This window comes from Salvelinus namaycush, chromosome 4 (genome assembly GCF_016432855.1).
Source record: "Salvelinus namaycush isolate Seneca chromosome 4, SaNama_1.0, whole genome shotgun sequence".
NCBI lineage: Eukaryota > Metazoa > Chordata > Actinopteri > Salmoniformes > Salmonidae > Salvelinus > Salvelinus namaycush.
In genome coordinates this window covers 4,036,380-4,060,227 of record NC_052310.1, presented here as the reverse complement: position 1 = coordinate 4,060,227, position 23,848 = coordinate 4,036,380, and the positions used below count along the sequence as shown (strand labels likewise).

The following is a 23,848-nucleotide window of genomic DNA, read 5'->3' as shown; positions in this document are numbered from 1 at the left end:
TAGGGTTAGGAAATTAGGCAGTTAGGGATAGGAAATTAGGCAGTTAGGGTTAGGAAATTAGGCGGTTAGGGTTAGGAAATTAGGTGGTTAGGGTGAGGAAATTGGGCAGTTAGGGTTCGGAAATTAGGCAGTTAGGGTTCGGAAATTAGGCAGTTAGGGTGAGGAAATTAGGCAGTTAGGGATAGGAAATTAGGTGGTTAGGGTTAGGAAATTAGGTGGTTAGGGTTAGGAAATTAGGTGGTTAGGGTTAGGAAATTAGGTGGTTAGGGTTAGGAAATTAGGTGGTTAGGGTTAGGAAATTAGGTGGTTAGGGCTAGGAAATTAGGTGGTTAGGGTTAGGAAATTAGTCAGTTAGGGTTAGGGTTAGGAAATTAGGCAGTAGGCAGTTAGGGTTAGGGTTAGGAAATTAGGTGGTTAGGGTTAGGATATTAGGTGGTTAGGGTTAAGAAATTAGGTGGTTAGGGTTCGGAAATTAGGTGGTTAGGGATAGGAAATTAGGCAGTTAGGGTTCGGAAATTAGGCAGTTAGGGTTCGGAAATTAGGCAGTTAGGGTTCGGAAATTAGGCAGTTAGGGTTCGGAAATTAGGCAGTTAGGGTTAGGAAATTAGGCAGTTAGGGTTTGGAAATTAGGCAGTTAGGGTTCGGAAATTAGGCAGTTAGGGTTAGGAAATTAGGCAGTTAGGGTTCGGAAATTAGGCGGTTAGGGTTCGGAAATTAGGTGGTTAGGGTTAGGATATTAGGTGGTTAGGGTTAAGAAATTAGGTGGTTAGGGTTAGGAAATTAGGTGGTTAGGGATAGGAAATTAGGTGGTTAGGGTTCGGAAATTAGGCAGTTAGGGTTCGGAAATTAGGCAGTTAGGGTTCGGAAATTAGGCAGTTAGGGTTCGGAAATTAGGCAGTTAGGGTTAGGAAATTAGGCAGTTAGGGTTCGGAAATTAGGCAGTTAGGGATAGGAAATTAGGCAGCAAGGGTTAGGAAATTAGGCAGCAAGGGTTAGGAAATTATGCAGTTAGGGTTCGGAAATTAGGCAGTTAGGGTTAGGAAATTAGGCAGTTAGGGTTAGGAAAGTAGGCAGTTAGGGTTAGGAAATTAGGCAGTTAGGGTTAAGAAAATAGGCAGTTAGGGATAGGAAATTAGGCAGTTAGGGTTAGGAAATTAGGCAGTTAGGGTTAGGAAATTAGGCAGTTAGGGTTAGGAAATTAGGCAGTTAGGGTTAGGAAATTAAGCATTTAGGGTTAGGAAATTAGGCAGTTAGGGTTAGGAAATTAGGCAGTTAGGGTTAGGAAATTAGGCAGTTAGGGTTAGGAAATTAGGCAGTTAGGGTTAGGAAATTAAGTAGTTAGGGTTAGGAAATTAGGCAGTTAGGGTTAGGAAATTAGGCAGTTAGGGTTAAGAAAATAGGCAGTTAGGGATAGGAAATTAGGCAGTTAGGGTTAGGAAATTAGGCAGTTAGGGTTAGGAAATTAGGCAGTTAGGGTTAGGAAATTAGGCAGTTAGGGTTAGGAAATTAGGTGGTTAGGGTTAGGAAATTAGGCAGTTAGGGTTAGGGAATTAGGCAGTTAGGGTTAGGAAATTAGGTGGTTAGGGTTAGGAAATTAAGTAGTTAGGGTTAGGAAATTAGGCAGTTCGGGATAGGAAATTAGGCAGTTAGGGTTCGGAAATTAGGCAGTTAGGGATAGGAAATTAGGCAGCAAGGGTTAGGAAATTAGGCAGCAAGGGTTAGGAAATTAGGCAGTTAGGGTTAGGAAATTAGGCAGTTAGGGTTAGGAAATTAGGCAGTTAGGGTTCGGAAATTAGGCAGTTAGGGTTAGGAAATTAGGCAGTTAGGGTTAGGAAAGTAGGCAGTTAGGGATAGGAAATTAGGCAGTTAAGGATCGGAAATTAAGCAGTTAGGGTTAGGAAATTAGGCAGTTAGGGTTAGGAAATTAGGCAGTTCGGGTTAGGAAATTAGGCAGTTAGGGTTAGGAAATTAGGCAGTTAGGGATAGGAAATTAGGCAGTTAGGGTTAGGAAATTAGGCAGTTAGGGTTAGGAAATTAGGCAGTTAGGGTTATGGTTATGGTTAGGAAATTAGGAGGTTAGGGTTATGGTTATGGTTAGGAAATTAGGAGGTTAGGGTTAGGAAATTAGGCGGTTAGGGTTAGGAAATTAAGCAGTTAGGGTTCGAGTTAGGTTAGGGTTATTACTCTACGGTTAAGGTCAGGAAACATTCAACCTACCGCCTCAGTGATGTCGATGTTGACTACGGCGGTAGTGCTGAAGGACGGAGACCCTCTGTCCCGGGCTTGGACCACCAGAGACCACCTGCAGTCCTTCTGCTTGGTGATGTTCTGCACGATCTCCATGGACTTGATGTACGACTTGAGCTTGATCTCTCCCGTCTCCGCGTTGATGTCGAAGATGTTGTCCGGTTCAGCTTGCATAATGGAATACTCAATGACGTTATTGGGCGACTCTGCATCTGCATCTATTGCCTGAATGAAAAAAACGAAAAAGCAGCAAAACCAAACACATTATTTACTTAGAAACTGCACGAGACTGGAACGGTTCTGGACACGCTCACATTTTTCATTTCAGGTGATTATCATCCAACAAAAACAAGCATTCAATGTACAGTGTTTCCCAGGGGTGTAATGATTCACACAGTGTTTACCAGGGGTGTAATGATTCACACAGTGTTTACCAGGGGTGTAATGATTCACACAGTGTTTACCAGGGGTGTAATGATTCACACAGTGTTTACCAGGGGTGTAATGATTCACACAGTGTTTACTATGGGTATAATGATTCACACAGGGTTTACTGGGGTGTTTACCAGGGGTGTAATGATTCACACAGTGTTTACCAGGGGTGTAATGATTCACACAGTGTGTACCAGGGGTGTAATGATTCACACAGTGTGTACCAGGGGTGTAATGATTCACACAGGGTTTACTAGGGTGTTTACCAGGGGTGTAATGATTCACACAATGTTTACCAGGGGTGTAATGATTCACACAGTGTGGACCAGGGGTGTAATGATTCACACAGGATTTACTAGGGTGTTTACCAGGGGTGTAATGATTCACACAGTGTTTACCAGGGGTGTAATGATTCACACCGGGTTTACTAGGGTGTTTACCAGGGGTGTAATGATTCACACAGGGTTTACTAGGGTGTTTACCAGGGGTGTAATGATTCACACAGTGTTTACCAGGGGTGTAATGATTCACACAGTGTTTACCAGGGGAGTAATGATTCACACAGTGTTTACCAGGGGTGTAATGATTCACACAGTGTTTACTAGGGTGTTTACCAGGGGTGTAATGATTCACACAGTGTTTACCAGGGGTGTAATGATTCACACAGTGTTTACCAGGGGTGTAATGATTCACACAGTGTTTACCAGGGGTGTAATGATTCACACAGTGTTTACTAGGGTGTTTACCAGGGGTATAATGATTCACACAGGGTTTACTAGGGTGTTTACCTGGGATGTAATGATTCACACAGTGTTTACTAGGGGTGTAATGATTCACACAGTGTTTACCAGGGGTGTAACATTATTGTACATTAGTGTACATTATTAACATAAGTATTCAGACCCTTTGCTATGAGACTCGAAATTGAGCTCAGGTGCATCCTGTTTCCATTGATCATCCTTGAGATGTTTCTACAACTTGATTGGAGTCCACCTGTGGTCAATTTAATTGATTGGACATGAATTGGAAAGGGACACACCTGTCTCAGGTCCTACAGTTGACAGTGCATGTCAGAGCAAAAACCAAGCCATGAGGTCAAAGGAATTGCCGGTAGAGCTCGGAGACAGAATTGTGTTGAGGCACAGATCTGGGGAAGGGTATCAAAAACAACACAGTGGCCTCCATCATTCTTAAATGGAAGAAGTTTTGAACCACCAAGACTTTTCCTAGAGCTGGCCTCCCAGCCAAACTGAATGCCAAGTGTCACGTCTGGAGGAAACCTGTCACCATCCCTATGGTGAAGCACGGTGGTGGCAGCTGTGGAAATGTTTTTCAGCGGCAGGGACTGGGAGACTAGTCAGGATCGAGGGAAAGATGAACGGAGCAAAGTACAGAGAAATCCTTGATGAAAACCTGCGCCAGAGCACTCAGGACCTCAGACTGGGGTGAAGGTTCACCTTCCAACAGGACAACAACCCTAAGCACACAGCCAAGACAAAGCAGGAGTGGCTTCGGGACAAGTCTCTGAATGTCGTTGAGTGGCCCAACCAGAGCCCGGACTTGAACCCGATCTAACATCTCTGGAGCGACCTGAAAATAGCTGTGCAGCAACGCTCCCCATCAAACCTGACAGTGGTTGAGAGGATCTGCAGAGAAGAATGGGAGAAGCTCCACAAATACAGGTGTGCCAAGCTTGTAGCGTCATACCCAAGAAGACTTGAGGCTGTAATCGCTGCCAAAGGTGTTTCAACAAAGTACTGAGTAAACGGTCTGAATACTTATGTAAATGTGATATTTCAGTTTTTATTTTTAATACCTTTGCAACAATTTCTAAAAACATGTTTTTGCTTTGTCATTATGGTGTATTGTGTGTAGATTGCTGAGAAAAAAAATGTCATCCATTTTAGATTAAGGCTGTAACGTAACAAAATGTGGAAAAAGTCAAGGGGTCTGAATACTTTCCGAATGCTCTGTATGGGCTAAGAAACCTAGCTAAAGAACGTTAGCTGACGTGGGATAGTTGATCTGGACATGACCAGTTAGTAATAGCTCTGGAAGGTATCCAATGACTGACATGACAAGAGGAACACTGATGATGCACTACATCATTGTGAAAGTGCACCTTCATTCTACTATTACTGTTACAGACCCACCGTTTCGGAACCACTGCTCTAGAATATACCTCTACACACCACATGGCTACTGAACATACCTCTACTTTAGGGATCTATAAAGTGCTATCTTATCCTATGTTATCTTATTGCTACTGTACATACCTCTACCCTAACAGGTGCACCGATGATCATGGTCCTCTCCACAAGGCTGTCATCAAACTCTGGAACATGGTCGTTCATGTCAAGGACAGTGACAAACACCTCTGCCAGGCTGTACTTGCCCTCTGTGTCCTCTGCCTTCACGTAGAAGTTGTACTTGGACTTGACCTCAGCATCAAGAGTGGCCCAGGCCTGGGTGTAGATGATGCCTGAGGACGGGTGGATGAGAAACCTGGAATACACAACAGTGTATTAGCAGGATATTGACAATATATTAGTGGTATATTGGCAGTATTTTAGCATTATATTGGCAGTATATTGATAGTATATTAACAGTATATTGACAGTATATTGAGAGTAAGTTGGCAGTATATTGGTAGTATACAAGCAGTATATTGTCAGTATATTAGCAGTATATTGGCAGTATTTAGGCAGTACAATCTTAGAAAAAGGTGCTATCTAGAACCTAAAAGGGTTCTTCGGCTGTCCCCATAGCAGAAACCTTTGAAGAACCCTTTTTAGTTCCAGGTAGAACCCTTTCCACAGAGGGCTCTACCTGGAATATTAGCAGTATATTAGCAGTATTTTTTACAGTATATTGGCAGTATATTGACAGTATTTTAGCAGTGCATTAGCAGTATATTGGCAGTTATGTAACAATCAAGGTTATGCACTGTATGTACTGTGCACAATAGTTTAATCTTGGATTAAATCTCATGGGAAAAATATATCAAGACCCGTGTTGCAGATGATAGATAAAGTACTCTGTATTATCACCAAGGTCGTTTTTTGTTCGGTACACATTTTCTTTATGTCCAATATTCTGTTAAAGTGGCACATAATTCAGCCATTTTCCAACATTTTCTTTTTTAGAACGTATTCCCTGTGAAAATTAACAAATGCAAGGCAAACTGTTAACTTTCACACATTTATCATTTACTTCCTGCGTCAAGACGGCAAGCGAAACTGGAAGATAACTTGACACTTATTTTTTCAATGTTCTGCCTGTATTGCAGCCTGCCTGCCTTGCTTTCCATAGCAGAGCTCCAGCTGCCACATTGCATGTTAATTGGCCCTCTCTACACGAGACATCCAAGCCTGGCAGGCTATTTTTCACCCTACAATCCAATTACAAGATTAACCAGTCAGTATCTTGCCCCAATCTTAGAGTAAGCTGTTACAGGAGAGAGGAGAAGAGCTGCAAGCATAGCCAACCTAATTCTGAAATACTGTCTTCTCCCATCTTCCAATCAAAGGGGAAGAATCTGAGTTGAGAGATGGTTGACCTGGAGCAGGATTAGTTAACCCAAGTCAAACTCATTCGTTTTTCTCCACAATAATCACAGCCGGCAGGTGATAGAATGCCATGAAAAAGATGAATCTCTCTGTCAGTAGGAGGTTGGTTCATCCAATGGTGACAGTTGTTGTTATGTCTAGGTGGAGAGTAGACACAAGTAAACACCGTTGACACAACTTTTTTATTTTTGCACAAGCGTTTTCACATCTATCGCGGAAAAAGCCATAGAAAATATACGGCGCTGTACTTTATTCACTGCGAACGGTGACAAGCGTTTACCAACAATTTTTTACCATTATATCACTGTTGCTTGAGCGATTGGGACTCAACACAAAGACCCCGCGGGTTTCCCCACGTTTTTCCTAACACATAATCAGGCATAACAAATCATTATATTGCATAAGTGATCATTTCTGCCCATTTTGGTCTATTCAACTGGCTCCACACCAACAGATTAATGGATTTTATTCAAATCTTCATGTTCAACAATCATTGGTATTGGCAGGACTCTACTGTACTTACAAATCAGATCCAGATCCATAGATGGAGTACTTGACTTCACCCCAAATGCCAGAGTCTGGATCATTGGCCTGGAAGGCAAAAAAAGAGAAAGGGAGTTAGAATGCTGGAACAGAACATAGAGGAAAGGATAGAAGTTAGAATGCTGGAACAGAACATAGAGGAAAGGATAGAAGTTAGAATGCTGGAACAGAACATAGAGGAAAGGATAGAAGTTAGAATGCTGGAACAGAACATAGAGGAAAGGATAGAAGTTAGAATGCTGGAACAGAACATAGAGGAGAGGATAGAAGTTAGAATGCTGGAACAGAACATAGAGGAGAGGATAGAAGTCAGAATGCTGGAACAGAACATAGAGGAGAGGATAGAAGTTAGAATGCTGGAACAGAACATAGAGGAAAGGATAGAAGTTAGAATGCTGGAACAGAACATAGAGGAAAGGATAGAAGTTAGAATGCTGGAACAGAACATAGAGGAAAGGATAGAAGTTAGAATGCTGGAACAGAACATAGAGGAAAGGATAGAAGTTAGAATGCTGGAACAGAACATAGAGGAGAGGATAGAAGTTAGAATGCTGGAACAGAACATAGAGGAAAGGATAGAAGTTAGAATGCTGGAACAGAACATAGAGGAGAGGATAGAAGTTAGAATGCTGGAACAGAACATAGAGGAGAGGATAGAAGTTAGAATGCTGGAACAGAACATAGAGGAGAGGATAGAAGTTAGAATGCTGGAACAGAACATAGAGGAAAGGATAGAAGTTAGAATGCTGGAACAGAACATAGAGGAGAGGATAGAAGTTAGAATGTTGGAACAGAACATAGAGGAGAGGATAGAAGTTAGAATGCTGGAACAGAACATAGAGGAAAGGATAGAAGTTAGAATGCTGGAACAGAACATAGAGGAAAGGAGTTAGAATGTTGGAACGGAACATAGAGGAGAGGAGTTAGAATGTTGGAACGGAACATAGAGGAGAGGAGTTAGAATGTTGGAACGGAACAGAGAGGAGAGGAGTTAGAATGTTGGAACGGAACATAAAGGAGAGGAGTTAGAATGTTGGAACGGAACATAAAGGAGAGGAGTTAGAATGTTGGAACGGAACAGAGAGGAGAGGAGTTAGAATGTTGGAACAGAACAGAGAGGAGAGGAGTTAGAATGTTGGAACAGAACATAAAGGAGAGGAGTTAGAATGTTGGAACGGAACAGAGAGGAGAGGAGTTAGAATGTTGGAACGGAACATAGAGGAGAGGAGTTAGAATGTTGGAACGGAACATAAAGGAGAGGAGTTAGAATGTTGGAACGGAACATAAAGGAGAGGAGTTAGAATGTTGGAACGGAACATAAAGGAGAGGAGTTAGAATGTTGGAACGGAACAGAGAGGAGAGGAGTTAGAATGTTGGAACAGAACAGAGAGGAGAGGAGTTAGAATGTTGGAACAGAACATAAAGGAGAGGAGTTAGAATGTTGGAACGGAACAGAGAGGAGAGGAGTTAGAATGTTGGAACAGAACATAGAGGAGAGGATAGAAGTTAGAATGCTGGAACAGAACATAGAGGAGAGGATAGAAGTTAGAATGCTGGAACAGAACATAGAGGAAAGGATAGAAGTTAGAATGCTGGAACAGAACATAGAGGAGAGGATAGAAGTTAGAATGTTGGAACAGAACATAGAGGAGAGGATAGAAGTTAGAATGCTGGAACAGAACATAGAGGAAAGGATAGAAGTTAGAATGCTGGAACAGAACATAGAGGAAAGGAGTTAGAATGTTGGAACGGAACATAGAGGAGAGGAGTTAGAATGTTGGAACGGAACATAGAGGAGAGGAGTTAGAATGTTGGAACGGAACAGAGAGGAGAGGAGTTAGAATGTTGGAACGGAACATAAAGGAGAGGAGTTAGAATGTTGGAACGGAACATAAAGGAGAGGAGTTAGAATGTTGGAACGGAACAGAGAGGAGAGGAGTTAGAATGTTGGAACAGAACAGAGAGGAGAGGAGTTAGAATGTTGGAACAGAACATAAAGGAGAGGAGTTAGAATGTTGGAACGGAACAGAGAGGAGAGGAGTTAGAATGTTGGAACGGAACATAGAGGAGAGGAGTTAGAATGTTGGAACGGAACATAAAGGAGAGGAGTTAGAATGTTGGAACGGAACATAAAGGAGAGGAGTTAGAATGTTGGAACGGAACATAAAGGAGAGGAGTTAGAATGTTGGAACGGAACAGAGAGGAGAGGAGTTAGAATGTTGGAACAGAACAGAGAGGAGAGGAGTTAGAATGTTGGAACAGAACATAAAGGAGAGGAGTTAGAATGTTGGAACGGAACAGAGAGGAGAGGAGTTAGAATGTTGGAACGGAACATAGAGGAGAGGAGTTAGAATGTTGGAACGGAACATAAAGGAGAGGAGTTAGAATGTTGGAACGGAACATAAAGGAGAGGAGTTAGAATGTTGGAACGGAACATAAAGGAGAGGAGTTAGAATGTTGGAACGGAACAGAGAGGAGAGGAGTTAGAATGTTGGAACAGAACAGAGAGGAGAGGAGTTAGAATGTTGGAACAGAACATAGAGGAGAGGAGTTAGAATGTTGGAACGGAACATAAAGGAGAGGAGTTAGAATGTTGGAACGGAACATAAAGGAGAGGAGTTAGAATGTTGGAACGGAACATAAAGGAGAGGAGTTAGAATGTTGGAACGCAACATAAAGGAGAGGAGTTAGAATGTTGGAACGGAACATAAAGGAGAGGAGTTAGAATGTTGGAACGGAACATAAAGGAGAGGAGTTAGAATGTTGGAACGGAACATAGAGGAGAGGAGTTAGAATGTTGGAGTGGAACATAGAGGAGAGGAGTTAAAATGTTGGAACGGAACATAAAGGAGAGGAGTTAGAATGTTGGAACGGAACAGAGAGGAGAGGAGTTAGAATGTTGGAACGGAACATAAAGGAGAGGAGTTAGAATGTTGCAACGGAACATAAAGGAGAGGAGTTAGAATGTTGGAACGGAACAGAGAGGAGAGGAGTTAGAATGTTGGAACGGAACATAAAGGAGAGGAGTTAGAATGTTGGAACGGAACATAGAGGAGAGGAGTTAGAATGTTGGAACGGAACATAAAGGAGGGGAGTTAGAATGTTGGAACGGAACATAAAGGAGAGGAGTTAGAATGTTGGAACGGAACATAGAGGAGAGGAGTTAGAATGTTGGAGTGGAACATAGAGGAGAGGAGTTAGAATGTTGGAACGGAACATAAAGGAGAGGAGTTAGAATGTTGGAATGGAACATAGAGGAGAGGAGTTAGAATGTTGGAATGGAACATAGAGGAGAGGAGTTAGAATGTTGGAACGGAACATAAAGGAGAGGAGTTAGAATGTTGGAATGGAACATAGAGGAGAGGAGTTAGAATGTTGGAACGGAACATAAAGGAGAGGAGTTAGAATGCTGGAACGGAACATAAAGGAGAGGAGTTAGAATGTTGGAACGGAACATAAAGGAGAGGAGTTAGAATGTTGGAATGGAACAGAGAGGAGAGGAGTTAGAATGTTGGAACGGAACATAAAGGAGAGGAGTTAGAATGTTGGAACGGAACATAGAGGAGAGGAGTTAGAATGTTGGAACAGAACATAAAGGAGAGGAGTTAGAATGTTGGAACAGAACATAAAGGAGAGGAGTTAGAATGTTGGAACGGAACATAGAGGAGAGGAGTTAGAATGTTGGAACGGAACATAAAGGAGAGGAGTTAGAATGTTGGAGTGGAACATAAAGGAGAGGAGTTAGAATGTTGGAGTGGAACATAGAGGAGAGGAGTTAGAATGTTGGAACGGAACATAAAGGAGAGGAGTTAGAATGTTGGAACGGAACAGAGAGGAGAGGAGTTAGAATGTTGGAACGGAACATAGAGGAGAGGAGTTAGAATGTTGGAACGGAACATAAAGGAGAGGAGTTAGAATGTTGGAACGGAACATAAAGGAGAGGAGTTAGAATGTTGGAACGGAACATAGAGGAGAGGAGTTAAAATGTTGGAACGGAACATAAAGGAGAGGAGTTAGAATGTTGGAACGGAACAGAGAGGAGAGGAGTTAGAATGTTGGAACGGAACATAAAGGAGAGGAGTTAGAATGTTGGAACGGAACATAAAGGAGAGGAGTTAGAATGTTGGAACGGAACAGAGAGGAGAGGAGTTAGAATGTTGGAACGGAACATAAAGGAGAGGAGTTAGAATGTTGGAACGGAACATAGAGGAGAGGAGTTAGAATGTTGGAACGGAACATAAAGGAGAGGAGTTAGAATGTTGGAATGGAACATAGAGGAGAGGAGTTAGAATGTTGGAATGGAACATAAAGGAGGGGAGTTAGAATTTTGGTACCTATCCACATCGTTCATAAGCATGTCAGGGCTCTTTAAAAAGTATCCAATCACACAGGAAATAAACGCATGTCAAACATTATATTTTTCCAATATTACATAACAATATTATTCATAGTAATAACAACAACAATTTCCACATTAATATTTATAGTGTCAACAACTTATTTTTGGGGACAATATTGTTGAGTAGGGAGTGCATGGGACACAACTCCTGAATGAAGGTCATTGAATGAAGGTCACTGTCCATTTGCTGATTGGAACAGTCTGGGGATAACACACCAGGGAGGATCTTACTGTAAGCTAAAACACACCGAACAATGTGGGGAGGATTTCACCCCAGCAGGGTCTGTCTACTAGGCTCCCATTCCCTGGGGGTGATTAGGACACAGACACACCACAGGGACACCACAGGGACACCACAGTGTAAAGGCCAATATGATTGACCCTAAAGAATTGTTTCCTTCTCACCAACTCTAATTCCTGCTAAACGGTAACTACTAGTAATGTAACATTATAAATACTAGTAGTATGGAAGCAGATTCATCCCAAAATAAATACAGATAACAACATTGAAATATTATTGAAATTGGAGTATTGTTTTTTCATATTATTGTTGATTCAATACATTTATTTGCATTTATTGAATCTGGTTCCATAGTTGAGTATTGTATAGAGAAAGTCAATCATATAAGCAGTATGTCTCTACGGGCAAAATATCACATTTTGTGGAAATCCCTCAAACTGGAAATCCCTGCTTCCTCTTAGCTTCCAATTACCCATAACCATTAATATCCATCTATCGGTGGATTATTGTTGGGAGATTACATAATCATATTTTGGTGGCAGTGGTGTTTGAGTAGAGTTGAATAATCCAGGTGTACTCACGGTGACAGACACAACGTTGGAGCCTCCGGGGGAGTTTTCCGGGATACGTGCGATGTAATACTCTGAGGTGAACCTGGGAGTGTTGTCATTGGTGTCCAAAAGGTGAATCACAATATCAGCTGTCGCACTGAACCTCTCAGGGGTGTCAATCTCCACAGCCAGTAACTGTGGTAGAGGAAAATGTTATGTTAAATCCATAAGATACTCCCTACTATTCTTGCTTTTATACTATAGTAAAAATGTATTTAAGGAATGAGCATGATGCCTGCAATGCCAGAGTTGTGGGTTAGATTCCCACTGGGGTCAAAAATACAAAATATATGGAAGCACTACTTTAAGTGACTTTGGATAAAAGAGTCTGCTAAATTATTATTATTTTATAAGTCATAGGTTATTACTCTATAACTACCAATGTAATTTCTTACCGCATAATTACCATTGTAATGACTTATTGTATAATTACCATTGTAATTTATTACTATATAATTACCATTGTAATTACTTATTATATAATTACCATTGTAATGACTTATTGTATAATTACCATTGTAATGACTTATTGTAGAATTACCATTGTAATGACTTATTGTAGAATTACCATTGTAATTACTTATTCCTGGACAACACCCTGTCGTTCTCAACTAACATCAAGGCGGTGGCCCGTTCCTGTAGGTTCATGCTCTACAACATCCGTAGAGTACGACCCTGCCTCACACAGGAAGCGGCGCAGGTCCTAATCCAGGCACTTGTCATCTCCCGTCTGGATTACTGCAACTCGCTGTTGGCTGGGCTCCCTGCCTGTGCCATTAAACCCCTACAACTCATCCAGAACGCCGCAGCCCGTCTGGTGTTCAACCTTCCCAAGTTCTCTCACGTCACCCCGCTCCTCCGCTCTCTCCACTGGCTTCCAGTTGAAGCTCGCATCCGCTACAAGACCATGGTGCTTGCTTACGGAGCTGTGAGGGGAACGGCACCTCCGTACCTTCAGGCTCTGATCAGGCCCTACACCCAAACAAGGGCACTGCGTTCATCCACCTCTGGCCTGCTCGCCTCCCTACCTCTGAGGAAGTACAGTTCCCGCTCAGCCCAGTCAAAACTGTTCGCTGCTCTGGCACCCCAATGGTGGAACAAACTCCCTCACGACGCCAGGACAGCGGAGTCAATCACCACCTTCCGGAGACACCTGAAACCCCACCTCTTTAAGGAATACCTAGGATAGGATAAAGTAATCCTTCTAACCCCCCCCCCCCCCCCCCCCCCCCCCTTAAAAGATTTAGATGCACTATTGTAAAGTGGCTGTTCCACTGGATATCATGAGGTGAATGCACCAATTTGTAAGTCGCTCTGGATAAGAGCGTCTGCTAAATGACTTAAATGTAAATGTAAATGTTATTGTATAATTACCATTGTAATTTCTAACTGTATAATTACCATTGTAATTTCTTAGTAAATACCTAGTAATTTCTAACTGTATAATTACCATTGTAATTTCTAACTGTATAATTACCATTGTAATTTCTTAGTAAATACAGTCGTATGAAAAAGTTTGGGCACCCCTGACAATTTCCATGATTTCCATTTATAAATAATTGGGTGTTTGGATCAGCAATTTCATTTTGATCTATCAAATAACTGATGGACACAGTAATATTTCAGTAGTGAAATGAGGTTTATTGGATTAACAGAAAATGTGCAATATGCATCAAAACAAAATTAGACAGGTGCATAAATCTGGGCACCCCAATAGAGAAATCACATCAATATTTAGTAGAGCCTCCTTTTGCTAAAATAACAGCCTGTTAGACGCTTCCCATAGCCTCTAATGAGTGTCTGGATTCTGGATGAAGGTATTTTGGACCATTCCTCCTTACAAAACATCTCCAGTTCAGTTAGGTTTGATGGTTGCCGAGCATGGACAGCCCGCTTCAAATCATCCCACAGATTCTCAATGATATTCAGGTCTGGGGACTGGGATGGCCATTCCAGAACATTGTACTTGTTCCTCTGCATAAATGCCTGGGTAGATTTTGAGCAGTGTTTTGGGTCGTTGTCTTGTTGAAATATCCAGCGCCGGCGTAACTTCAACTTTGTGACTGATTCTTCAACATTATTCCCAAGAATCTTCTGATATTGAGTGGAATCCATGCGACCCTCAACTTTAACAAGATTCCCAGTACCGGCACTGGCCACACAGCCCCACAGCATGATGGAACCCCCACCAAATTTTACTGTGGGTAGCAAGTGTTTTTCTTGGAACGCTGTGTTCTTTTGCCGCCATGCATAACGTCCCTTGTTATGACCAAATAACTCATTCTTTGTTTCATCAGTCCACAGCACCTTATTCCAAAATGAAGCTGGCTTGTCCAAATGTGCGTTTGCATACCTCAAGCGACTCTGTTTGTGGAGTGTGTGCAGAAAAGGCTTCTTCCGCATCACTCTCCCATACAGCTTCTCCTTGTGCAAAATGCGCTGAATTGTTGAACGATGCACAGTGACACCATCTGCAGCAAGATGATGCTGTAGGTCTTTGGAGGTGGTCTGTGGGCTGTTTTTGACCGTTCTCACCATCCTTCGCCTTTGCCTCTCCGATATTTTACTTGGCCTGCCACTTCTGGCCTTAACAAGAACTGTGCCTGTGGTCTTCCATTTCCTCACTATGTTCCTCACAGTGGACACTGACAGCTTACATCTCTGCGATAGCTTTTTGTAGCCTTCCTCTAAACCATAATGTTGAACAATCTTTGTTTTCAGGTCATTTGAGAGTTGTTTTGAGGCCCCGATGTTGCCACTCTTCAGAGGAGAGTCAAAGAGAACAACAACTTGCAATTGGCCACCTTAAATACCTTTTCTCATGATTGGATGCACTTGTCTATGAAGTTCAATGCTTAATGAGCTCACCAAACCAATTGTGTGTTCCAATTAATCAGTGCTAAGTAGTTACAGGTATTCAAATCAACAGAATGACAAGGGTGCCCACATTTATGCATAGCCTATTTTTCACATCTGATTTAATTTCATACAACTTAATATTGCTACACTAAAAATCTTTGTCTGGACAATACCCCAGTACTCAGCTTTTATTAGAAAATGAATGGCATGCCACTGTGATCATTTTCTGTGACGACAGAGTAAATTATTATGCAGCCTCAGAGGGGTGCCCAAACTTTTTCATACGACTGTACCTAGTAATTTCTAACTGTATAATTACCATTGTAATTTCTAACTGTATAATTACCATTGTAATTTCTTAGTAAATACCTAGTAATTTCTGTACCATCAAAATAAAACCATATCCAATCTACATTGTCCCTCTTAGGATCAAATATTTGTTATTCCAGTTTGTCATAGAGTACCAGTCAACGGTTTAGACACATCTACTCATTCCAGGGTTTTTCTTCATTTGTACTATTTTCTACATTGTAGAATAATAGTGAAGACATCAAAACTATGACATAACACATGGAATCATGTAGTAACCAAAAAAGTGTTAAACAAATCTAAATATATTTTGGATTTTATATTCTTCAAAGTAGCCACTCTTTGCCTTGATGACAGCTTTGCACACTCTTGGCATTCTCTCAACCAGCTTCATGAGGTAGTCATCTGGAATGCATTTCAATTAACAGGTGTGCCTTGTTAAAAGTTCATTTGTGGAATTTATTTCTCTTTCTTAATGCGTTTGAGCCAGTTGTGTTGTGACAAGGTAGAAGATATACAGAACATATCCCTATTTGGTAAAATACCATATTATGGCAAGAACAGCTCAATAAATAAGCAAAGAGAAACGACAGTCCATCATTACTTTAAGACATGAAGGTCAGTCAATACAGAACATTTCAAGAACTTTTAAAGTTTTTTAAAGTGCAGTCGCAAAAACCATCAAGCGCTATGATGAAACTGGCTCTCATGAGGACCATCACAGGAAAGGAAGACCCAGAGTTACATCTGCTGCAGAGGATATGTTCATTAGAGCCTCAGAAATTGCAGCCCATATAAATGCTTCACATAGTTCAAGTAACAGACAAATCTCAACATCAAATGTTCAGTGAAGACTGTGTGAATCAGTCCTTCATGGTCGAATTGTTTCAAAGAAACCACTACTAGGACACCAATAAGAAGAAGAGACTTGCTTGGGTCAAGAAATACGAGCAATGGACATTAGACCGGTGGAAATTCAAATTTGAGATTTTTGGTTCCAACCGCTGTGTCTTTGTGAGACACAGAGCAGCCAACAAGTGCTCAGCATATGTGGGAACTCCTTCAAGACTGTTGGAAAAGCATTCCAGGTGAAGCTGGTTGAGAGAATGCCAAGAGTGTGTAAAGCTGTCATCAAGGCAAAGGGTGGCTACTTGTGTAACACTTTTGGTTACTACATAATTCCATGTGTTATTTCATAGTTTTGATGTCTTCACTATTATTCTACAATGTAGAAAATATTAAAAAATAAAGGAAATCCCTTGAATGAGTAGGTGTGTCCAAACTTTCGACTGGTACTGTAAATGCAGCTGAAAATGGTCTAAGATACCTTGTATGTTAAGGATTTGCCTTTTTCATAGTCGATGGCAGCAGAGTCTTCAACGATGACGGTGACCTGTGCTTCATTGAGGACCGTCTGAGGCACCACTCTGAGTACACGACCAGGCCCCACCAATCTCAGTTTAAATTTAGCATTCGCCCCCTGTCAGAGAAAACACACACCTACATGAATCTGCCATCTATGACAACATTCATGGCAAATACCAAGATCTCTGACCTCTGTTCGACAACAGTAACTTTAATCTATCTAATGGGCTGAGGGGAAAAAAACTGTCAATGGATACAATTATTATTTAATGTAAAAAGAATGCAGACAAGAAATCTGTGAACAATGACATAATGATGATAATGACAGCCATCTTAATCTAAATGAACTATTGACATTCCTGGGATGCTTCATAGTATTATTGGGCGAATGGGGGGATTAAGATATGTATTTCTAAAATGGGGTTAAATAATGTCACATACTGTTTTGGGGGGGAATTTATGAAAGCATCCTTTATGAAAAGTAGATTTTTACGGCCAAATACATCACATAATGTGCCTACGCTTTCAGAAATCAACCAGCACCCATTAATAAAACACTAAATGGATTGTAGCATCAAAGTCATCGTTGGAGCTATCAATACCTTAGTATCAGTCAAGTGTTCTGGGGTTGGGCTAACAAACATGTTTAGGAGACAGGCTCAAGGCCTAAAACGAAGCATAAGGAGTGATTTCCATGAGAGTACAAGAGGGGGGAAATAGAATGTCTCTGGCTGTATCCTAAATGTTACCCTATATAATGGACTACTTTTAACCAGGGCACTGATCAAAAGAAGTGCACTATATAGGGAATAGGGTGCGATTTGGGAAACAGACTTTGCCTTCCAGTACCTGATCAGAGTCGTTGACCGTTATCTTCAGCCCCCTGAGGATCTCCCCCTCTGGAGGGTGCTCATACATGGTCACCTCAAATTGGTTCTGGGGCCCGTTCTCTCCGTAGAAGGTAGGAGGGTGGTTGTTGAGATCCACCACTCGAACCGTCACCATAGTCATGGCATTGAAGTCCAACAGCTCCTCGCTAGGCCCCAGCTCAGTGGCCTGAGAGACAGAGACAGAGAGACAGAGAGAAAGGCAGCAACAGCGAGAGAGAGAGAGAGAGTGAAGGAGAAAGAGACAGAGAGTGAAGGAGAGAGAGTGAGAGAGATAGATAGAGAGAGTGAGAAAGAGGGAGAGAGAGATAGAGAGAGAGAGACAGAGTGTGTGTGAGAGAGAGAGAGAGAGAGAGAGAGAGAGAGAGAGAGAGAGAGAGACATACACAAGCGAAAGAGATCAGACAATAAAAAAGATGTGCTAAACATGGAACAGAGCACTAACACTGTAGTAACAGAGCACCGACACTGTAATAACAGAGCACTAACACTGTAATAACAGAGCACTGACACTGTAATAACAGAGCACTGACACTGTAATAACAGAGCACTAACACTGTAATAACAGAGCACTGACACTGTAATAACAGAGCACTAACACTGTAATAACAGAGCACTAACACTGTAATAACAGAGCACTGACACTGTAATAACAGAGCACTAACACTGTAATAACAGAGCACTGACACCGTAATAACAGAGCACTGACACTGAAATAACAGAGCACTAACACTGTAATAACAGAGCACTAACACTGTAATAACAGAGCACTGACACTGTAGTAACAGAGCACTAACACTGTAATAACAGAGCACCGACACCGTAATAACAGAGCACTGACAAGGTAATAACAGAGCACTGACACTGTAATAACAGAGCACCGACACTGTAATAACAGAGCACTGACAAGGTAATAACAGAGCACTGACACTGTAATAACAGAGCACCGACACTGTAATAACAGAGCACTGACAAGGTAATAACAGAGCACTGACACTGTAATAACAGAGCACTGACACTGTAATAACAGAGCACTGACACTGTAATAACAGAGCACTAACACTGTAATAACAGAGCACTGACAAGGTAATAACAGAGCACTGACACTGTAATAACAGAGCACTAACACTGTAATAACAGAGCACTGACACTGTAATAACAGAGCACTGACACTGTAATAACAGAGCACTGACACTGTAATAACAGAGCACTAACACTGTAATAACAGAGCACTGACACTGTAATAACAGAGCACTGACACTGTAATAACAGAGCACTAACACTGTAATAACAGAGCACTGACAAGGTAATAACAGAGCACTAACACTGTAATAACAGAGCACTGACAAGGTAATAACAGAGCACCGACACTGTAATAACAGAGCACTAACACTGTAATAACAGAGCACTGACACTGTAATAACAGAGCACTGACACTGTAATAACAGAGCACTGACACTGTAATAACAGAGCACTAACACTGTAATAACAGAGCACTGACAAGGTAATAACAGAGCACTGACAAGGTAATAACAGAGCACTGACAAGGTAATAACAGAGCACTGACACTGTAATAACAGAGCACTGACACTGTAATAACAGAGCACTGACACTGTAATAACAGAGCACTAACACTGTAATAACAGAGCACTGACACTGTAATAACAGAGCACTAACACTGTAGTAACAGAGCACTGACACTGTAATAACAGAGCACTGACACTGTAATAACAGAGCACTGACAAGGTAATAACAGAGCACTAACACTGTAATAACAGAGCACTGACACTGTAGTAACAGAGCACTAACACTGTAATAACAGAGCACTAACACTGTAATAACAGAGCACTGACAAGGTAATAACAGAGCACTGACACTGTAATAACAGAGCACTGACACTGTAATAACAGAGCACTGACACCGTAATAACAGAGCACTAACACTGTAATAACAGAGCACTGACAAGGTAATAACAGAGCACTAACACTGTAATAACAGAGCACTGACACTGTAATAACAGAGCACTGACAAGGTAATAACAGAGCACTAACACTGTAATAACAGAGCACTGACACTGTAGTAACAGAGCACCGACAAGGTAATAACAGAGCACTGACACTGTAGTAACAGAGCACTGACACTGTAGTAACAGAGCACCGACAAGGTAATAACAGAGCACTAACACTGTAATAACAGAGCACTGACACTGTAATAACAGAGCACTGACAAGGTAATAACAGAGCACTAACACTGTAATAACAGAGCACTGACACTGTAATAACAGAGCACCGACAAGGTAATAACAGAGCACTGACACTGTAGTAACAGAGCACTGACACTGTAGTAACAGAGCACCGACAAGGTAATAACAGAGCACTGACACTGTAGTAACAGAGCACTGACACTGTAGTAACAGAGCACCGACAAGGTAATAACAGAGCATCGACAAGGTAATAACAGGATAAGAAAGCTCTTATTACCTTGACTTTGATTTCATATAATTCATTCCTCAGTGTGACTGGATAAGCTGTTAGGCTGATACAACCACTTGTGCTATTGATGGTGAAGACATCCTCACTACCTGAAGAAGGAGAAAGGTAAGAACGTCACCATAGTATGTGAATTATGACGTATACAGAAATCACATATCTGTGAAACTGTAGACAAACACATGCTCAATTGTTGACAATGATAGGTTATTATCAGTTTGTTTGTTTGTTTGTTTGTTTGTTTGTTTGTTTGTGTGTGCGCGTGTGTAACTTACCATTGGTAATAGAATAATGAATAGGATTAGGGTTTCCTTCGTCTCCATCTTTGGCAAACACAGTGGCTATTTCAGAACCCTGCAAATACAAATTATAAATCATAAAGCAATGGCTTGCAAAGGTTTTCCAAAAAATCAGTTGAGCATACTGTATCTTAATACGGTGACATGATATTCCAAATAATTGAAGTACATTTTATTGAATATAAAGAAATGGCTTGCAAAAGTTCCCAAAAGTTTTAAAACCAATGTTTTAAAGACCAGAGGATCATCAGGTTGTGTTGTGCTTACAGGAAGTGAGACCTCGTAGACGAAGCCAAAGTAAGGAGGTTGTGTTGTGCTTACAGGAAGTGAGACCTCGTAGACGTAGCCAAAGTAAGGAGGTTGTGTTGTGCTTACAGGAAGTGAGACCTCGTAGACATAGACAAAGTAAGGAGGTTGTGTTGTGCTTACAGGAAGTGAGACCTCATAGACATAGCCAAAGTAAGGAGGTTGTGTTGTGCTTACAGGAAGTGAGACCTCGTAGACAAAGCCAAAGTAAGGAGGTTGTGTTGTGCTTACAGGAAGTGAGACCTCGTAGATATAGCCAAAGTAAGGAGGTTGTGTTGTGCTTACAGGAAGTGAGACTTCGTAGACGTAGCCAAAGTAAGGAGTTCCAATGAAGGCTGGAGGAGTGTCTTGGGCGTCGAGGACGTTGATGGTTATGGTGGCTGTAGATGTCAACACCTGATGCTTCCCTTTGTACTGTCCACCCCCATCCTGATGGATACAACAGAAGGTTAGACATTGGACGACGACACGTGCTGACTGATTATTTAGCGCTAAAAACCATTGCGAAGCAACAGTACTCTTAGCATTAGTTAACAAGGCGGCAGGTAGCCGAAAGGTTGCTGGATCGAATCCCTGAGCTGACAAGGTAAAAATCTGTCTTTCTGCCCCTGAACAAGGCAGTTGTTCCCCGGTAGGCTGCCATTGTAAATAAGAATTTGTTCTTAACTGACTTGCCTAGTTAAATAAGAAATTTAAAAAACACTGTGTGGAAGTTATGTAACGCTGTTTGCTTAGTGAGGAGTACCACCTCCTCCATCGCCCTAAGGAAAAAGGCCTTCAATTGTGAAAGGAGCGACACTTCAGGCTGAGAACTCAGTGTCACACATCTCCATCTGCTAGATATGTGAATTTCAACAGCTTTCTATTTGTGTGTGAACTTCAGAACCTTGCTCCCATGAAAATACACTCAGCATACAGTAAAGGGCCTAAACAACATGCTCCTTCACACGGGACAATTAGTCAATCAGCTGCCATGGTGTGGGATCAAGGGCCGAGTCGTAGTGTGGCCTTAAATTATCAGGGCAGACCCTCCCCAAGAGCTTAGAGACGGATCCAAGGATGGAGGAGAGGAGCTGATCCTCCCCAAGAGGCTTAAAGACAGAGGAGGGACCCCCCGCCCTTCAACCTCCACAGGGCTCAGAGAAGAGGATAGAGACAGAAGAAAAGCTTCCCTCCCCAGGGCTCAGAGAAAAGGATAGAGACAGAAGAAAAGCTTCCCTCCCCCAGGACTCAGAGAAGAGGATAGAGACAGAAGAAAAGCTTCCCTCCCACAGGACTCAGAGAAGAGGATAGAGACAGAAGAAAAGCTTCCCTCCCCCATGGCTCAGAGAAGAGGATAGAGACAGAAGAAAAGCTTCCCTCCCCCAGGACTCAGAGAAGAGGATAGAGACAGAAGAAAAGCTTCCCTCCCCAGGGCTCAGAGAAGAGGATAGAGACAGAAGAAAAGCTTCCCTCCCCCAGGACTCAGAGAAGAGGATAGAGACAGAAGAAAAGCTTCCCTCCCCAGGGCTCAGAGAAGAGGATAGAGACAGAAGAAAAGCTTCCCTCCCACAGGACTCAGAGAAGAGGATAGAGACAGAAGAAAAGCTTCCCTCCCCCATGGCTCAGAGGAGAGGACAGATTGGGATGACACATAGGGATGAAACATAGGGATGAAACATAGGGATGACACATAGGGACGACACATTGGGATGAAACATTGGGATGACACATAGGGACGACACATTGGGATGAAACATTGGGATGACACATAGGGATAAAACATAGGGATGAAACATAGGGATGACACATTGGGATGACACAGGGATGACACATTGCTGGTTGGGGTTTTAGGCTGGGTATCTGTAAAGCACTTTGTGACAACTGCAGATGTAAAAAAAAAAAGGGCTTCATAAAAATACATTGATTGATTGACACATAGCCAGCCGCCATCTAACCTTGGCAACCACCGTCACAAAGTGTAATGTTGTAGTCTCAAAGTCGAGCGTCTCGCCTGGTTTGATCCGCAGGACCCCACTGTGGCCGTCGATGGTGAACTTGGTAGTAGGAGTTCCCTGTGAACAGACACAGGACCATCAGTAAAACCCTTCACGATGATGATGTATGCTGAGACAGATCTAACTAATCACTCACCGTTCAATTCAGTTTTTTAGTTCAATGACATTTCAAATACACTTGAAATTACAACCAAGACCACATCACACATCAAATCCAGGCCTAGAGAGGGATAAAACATTTCAGCCTTTCAACCATTTTCTACTGTTGCTCTTTCAGATATCTAAAATCATCAGGATGGTTTTAGACTCCAGAATCTGCTTTGTGAATCTCCCAGTCGACATATGAACGGTGCCAACTGCTTGCTGATGGCCAAAAGCAGCCCTAAGCTTCAGCTAAGCCCTCGACACCTTGCTGAAATGTAATTGAAATGTAATCCACTAAAGTAACACCATATGCTGCCTCCACTCCAGTGTAAAAATGAATTGTTTTCTCACCAAGGATGGTTCACTTCCTGTGTTGATTAAGGACATGGCCTTACCATTCATCTACAGTATGACAATGGATCCTCCGTATAGACTGTATAACATTAGAGCTAACCCTGAACCCTCTGGCAAACCAGGACTGTGTTCTTTATGATACACGTAGCAAAAAAAAGAAAAAAATTATATTTGAGGGTTCATATAGTCCCTTCCTGTTTCAGTCCATTTTCTTCTTCTTTAGTGTCCAATGGACGTTGTTCACCTGTAAGTAATAGGTGACACTGCCTCCAGAGCCCATGTCTTTATCCACCGCTTGCACTCTGTAAATGCTGCTTCCAGCTGAAGTGTCCTGCAGATGACACAAACATGGAGGACATTTGACATTAAATATAATGTGTACTAGTGCCTGTGCACTTGCTTATCTAGTACACATCTGCTAGACTTTAATAACGGTGTCATTACTTGCCAGCATGTCAGACAGGCCCCTGGGGTAGTGATGCCCTATTATGTCTAAAAACATGATTCCAATATTGACATCTCTGTCATTATCACTTAACATTATCTCGAAAGACATGATACCAATATTGACATCTCTGTTATTATCCCTTAACACTATCTCTAAAGACATGATACCAATATTGACATCTCTGTCATTATCACTTAACATTATCTCTAAAGACATGATACCAATATTGACATCTCTGTCATTATCACTTAACATTATCTCTAAAGACATGATACCAATATTGACATCTCTGTCATTATCACTTAACACTATCTCTAAAGACATGATACCAATATTGACATCTCTGTCA

At 41.8% G+C, this 23,848-nt stretch overlaps 1 protein-coding gene across 1 annotated transcript in view; it reads right to left on the bottom strand.

Moving 5' to 3' along the window:
* The window catches only part of LOC120045319 (cadherin-related family member 1-like), a 42,359-nt gene that overhangs the window by 5,696 nt on the left and 12,815 nt on the right, over nt 1-23,848 (bottom strand). The window contains exons 6-16 of the mRNA XM_038990200.1: nt 23,296-23,382; nt 22,494-22,610; nt 20,842-20,985; nt 20,227-20,305; nt 19,943-20,043; nt 17,425-17,631; nt 16,538-16,690; nt 12,013-12,177; nt 6,772-6,839; nt 4,956-5,184; nt 2,218-2,472 (exon numbers count right to left, since the gene is read on the bottom strand). Coding sequence (XP_038846128.1) covers nt 2,218-2,472; nt 4,956-5,184; nt 6,772-6,839; nt 12,013-12,177; nt 16,538-16,690; nt 17,425-17,631; nt 19,943-20,043; nt 20,227-20,305; nt 20,842-20,985; nt 22,494-22,610; nt 23,296-23,382 — 1,605 coding nt within the window. The remainder of the gene's footprint in view (nt 1-2,217; nt 2,473-4,955; nt 5,185-6,771; nt 6,840-12,012; nt 12,178-16,537; nt 16,691-17,424; nt 17,632-19,942; nt 20,044-20,226; nt 20,306-20,841; nt 20,986-22,493; nt 22,611-23,295; nt 23,383-23,848) is intronic.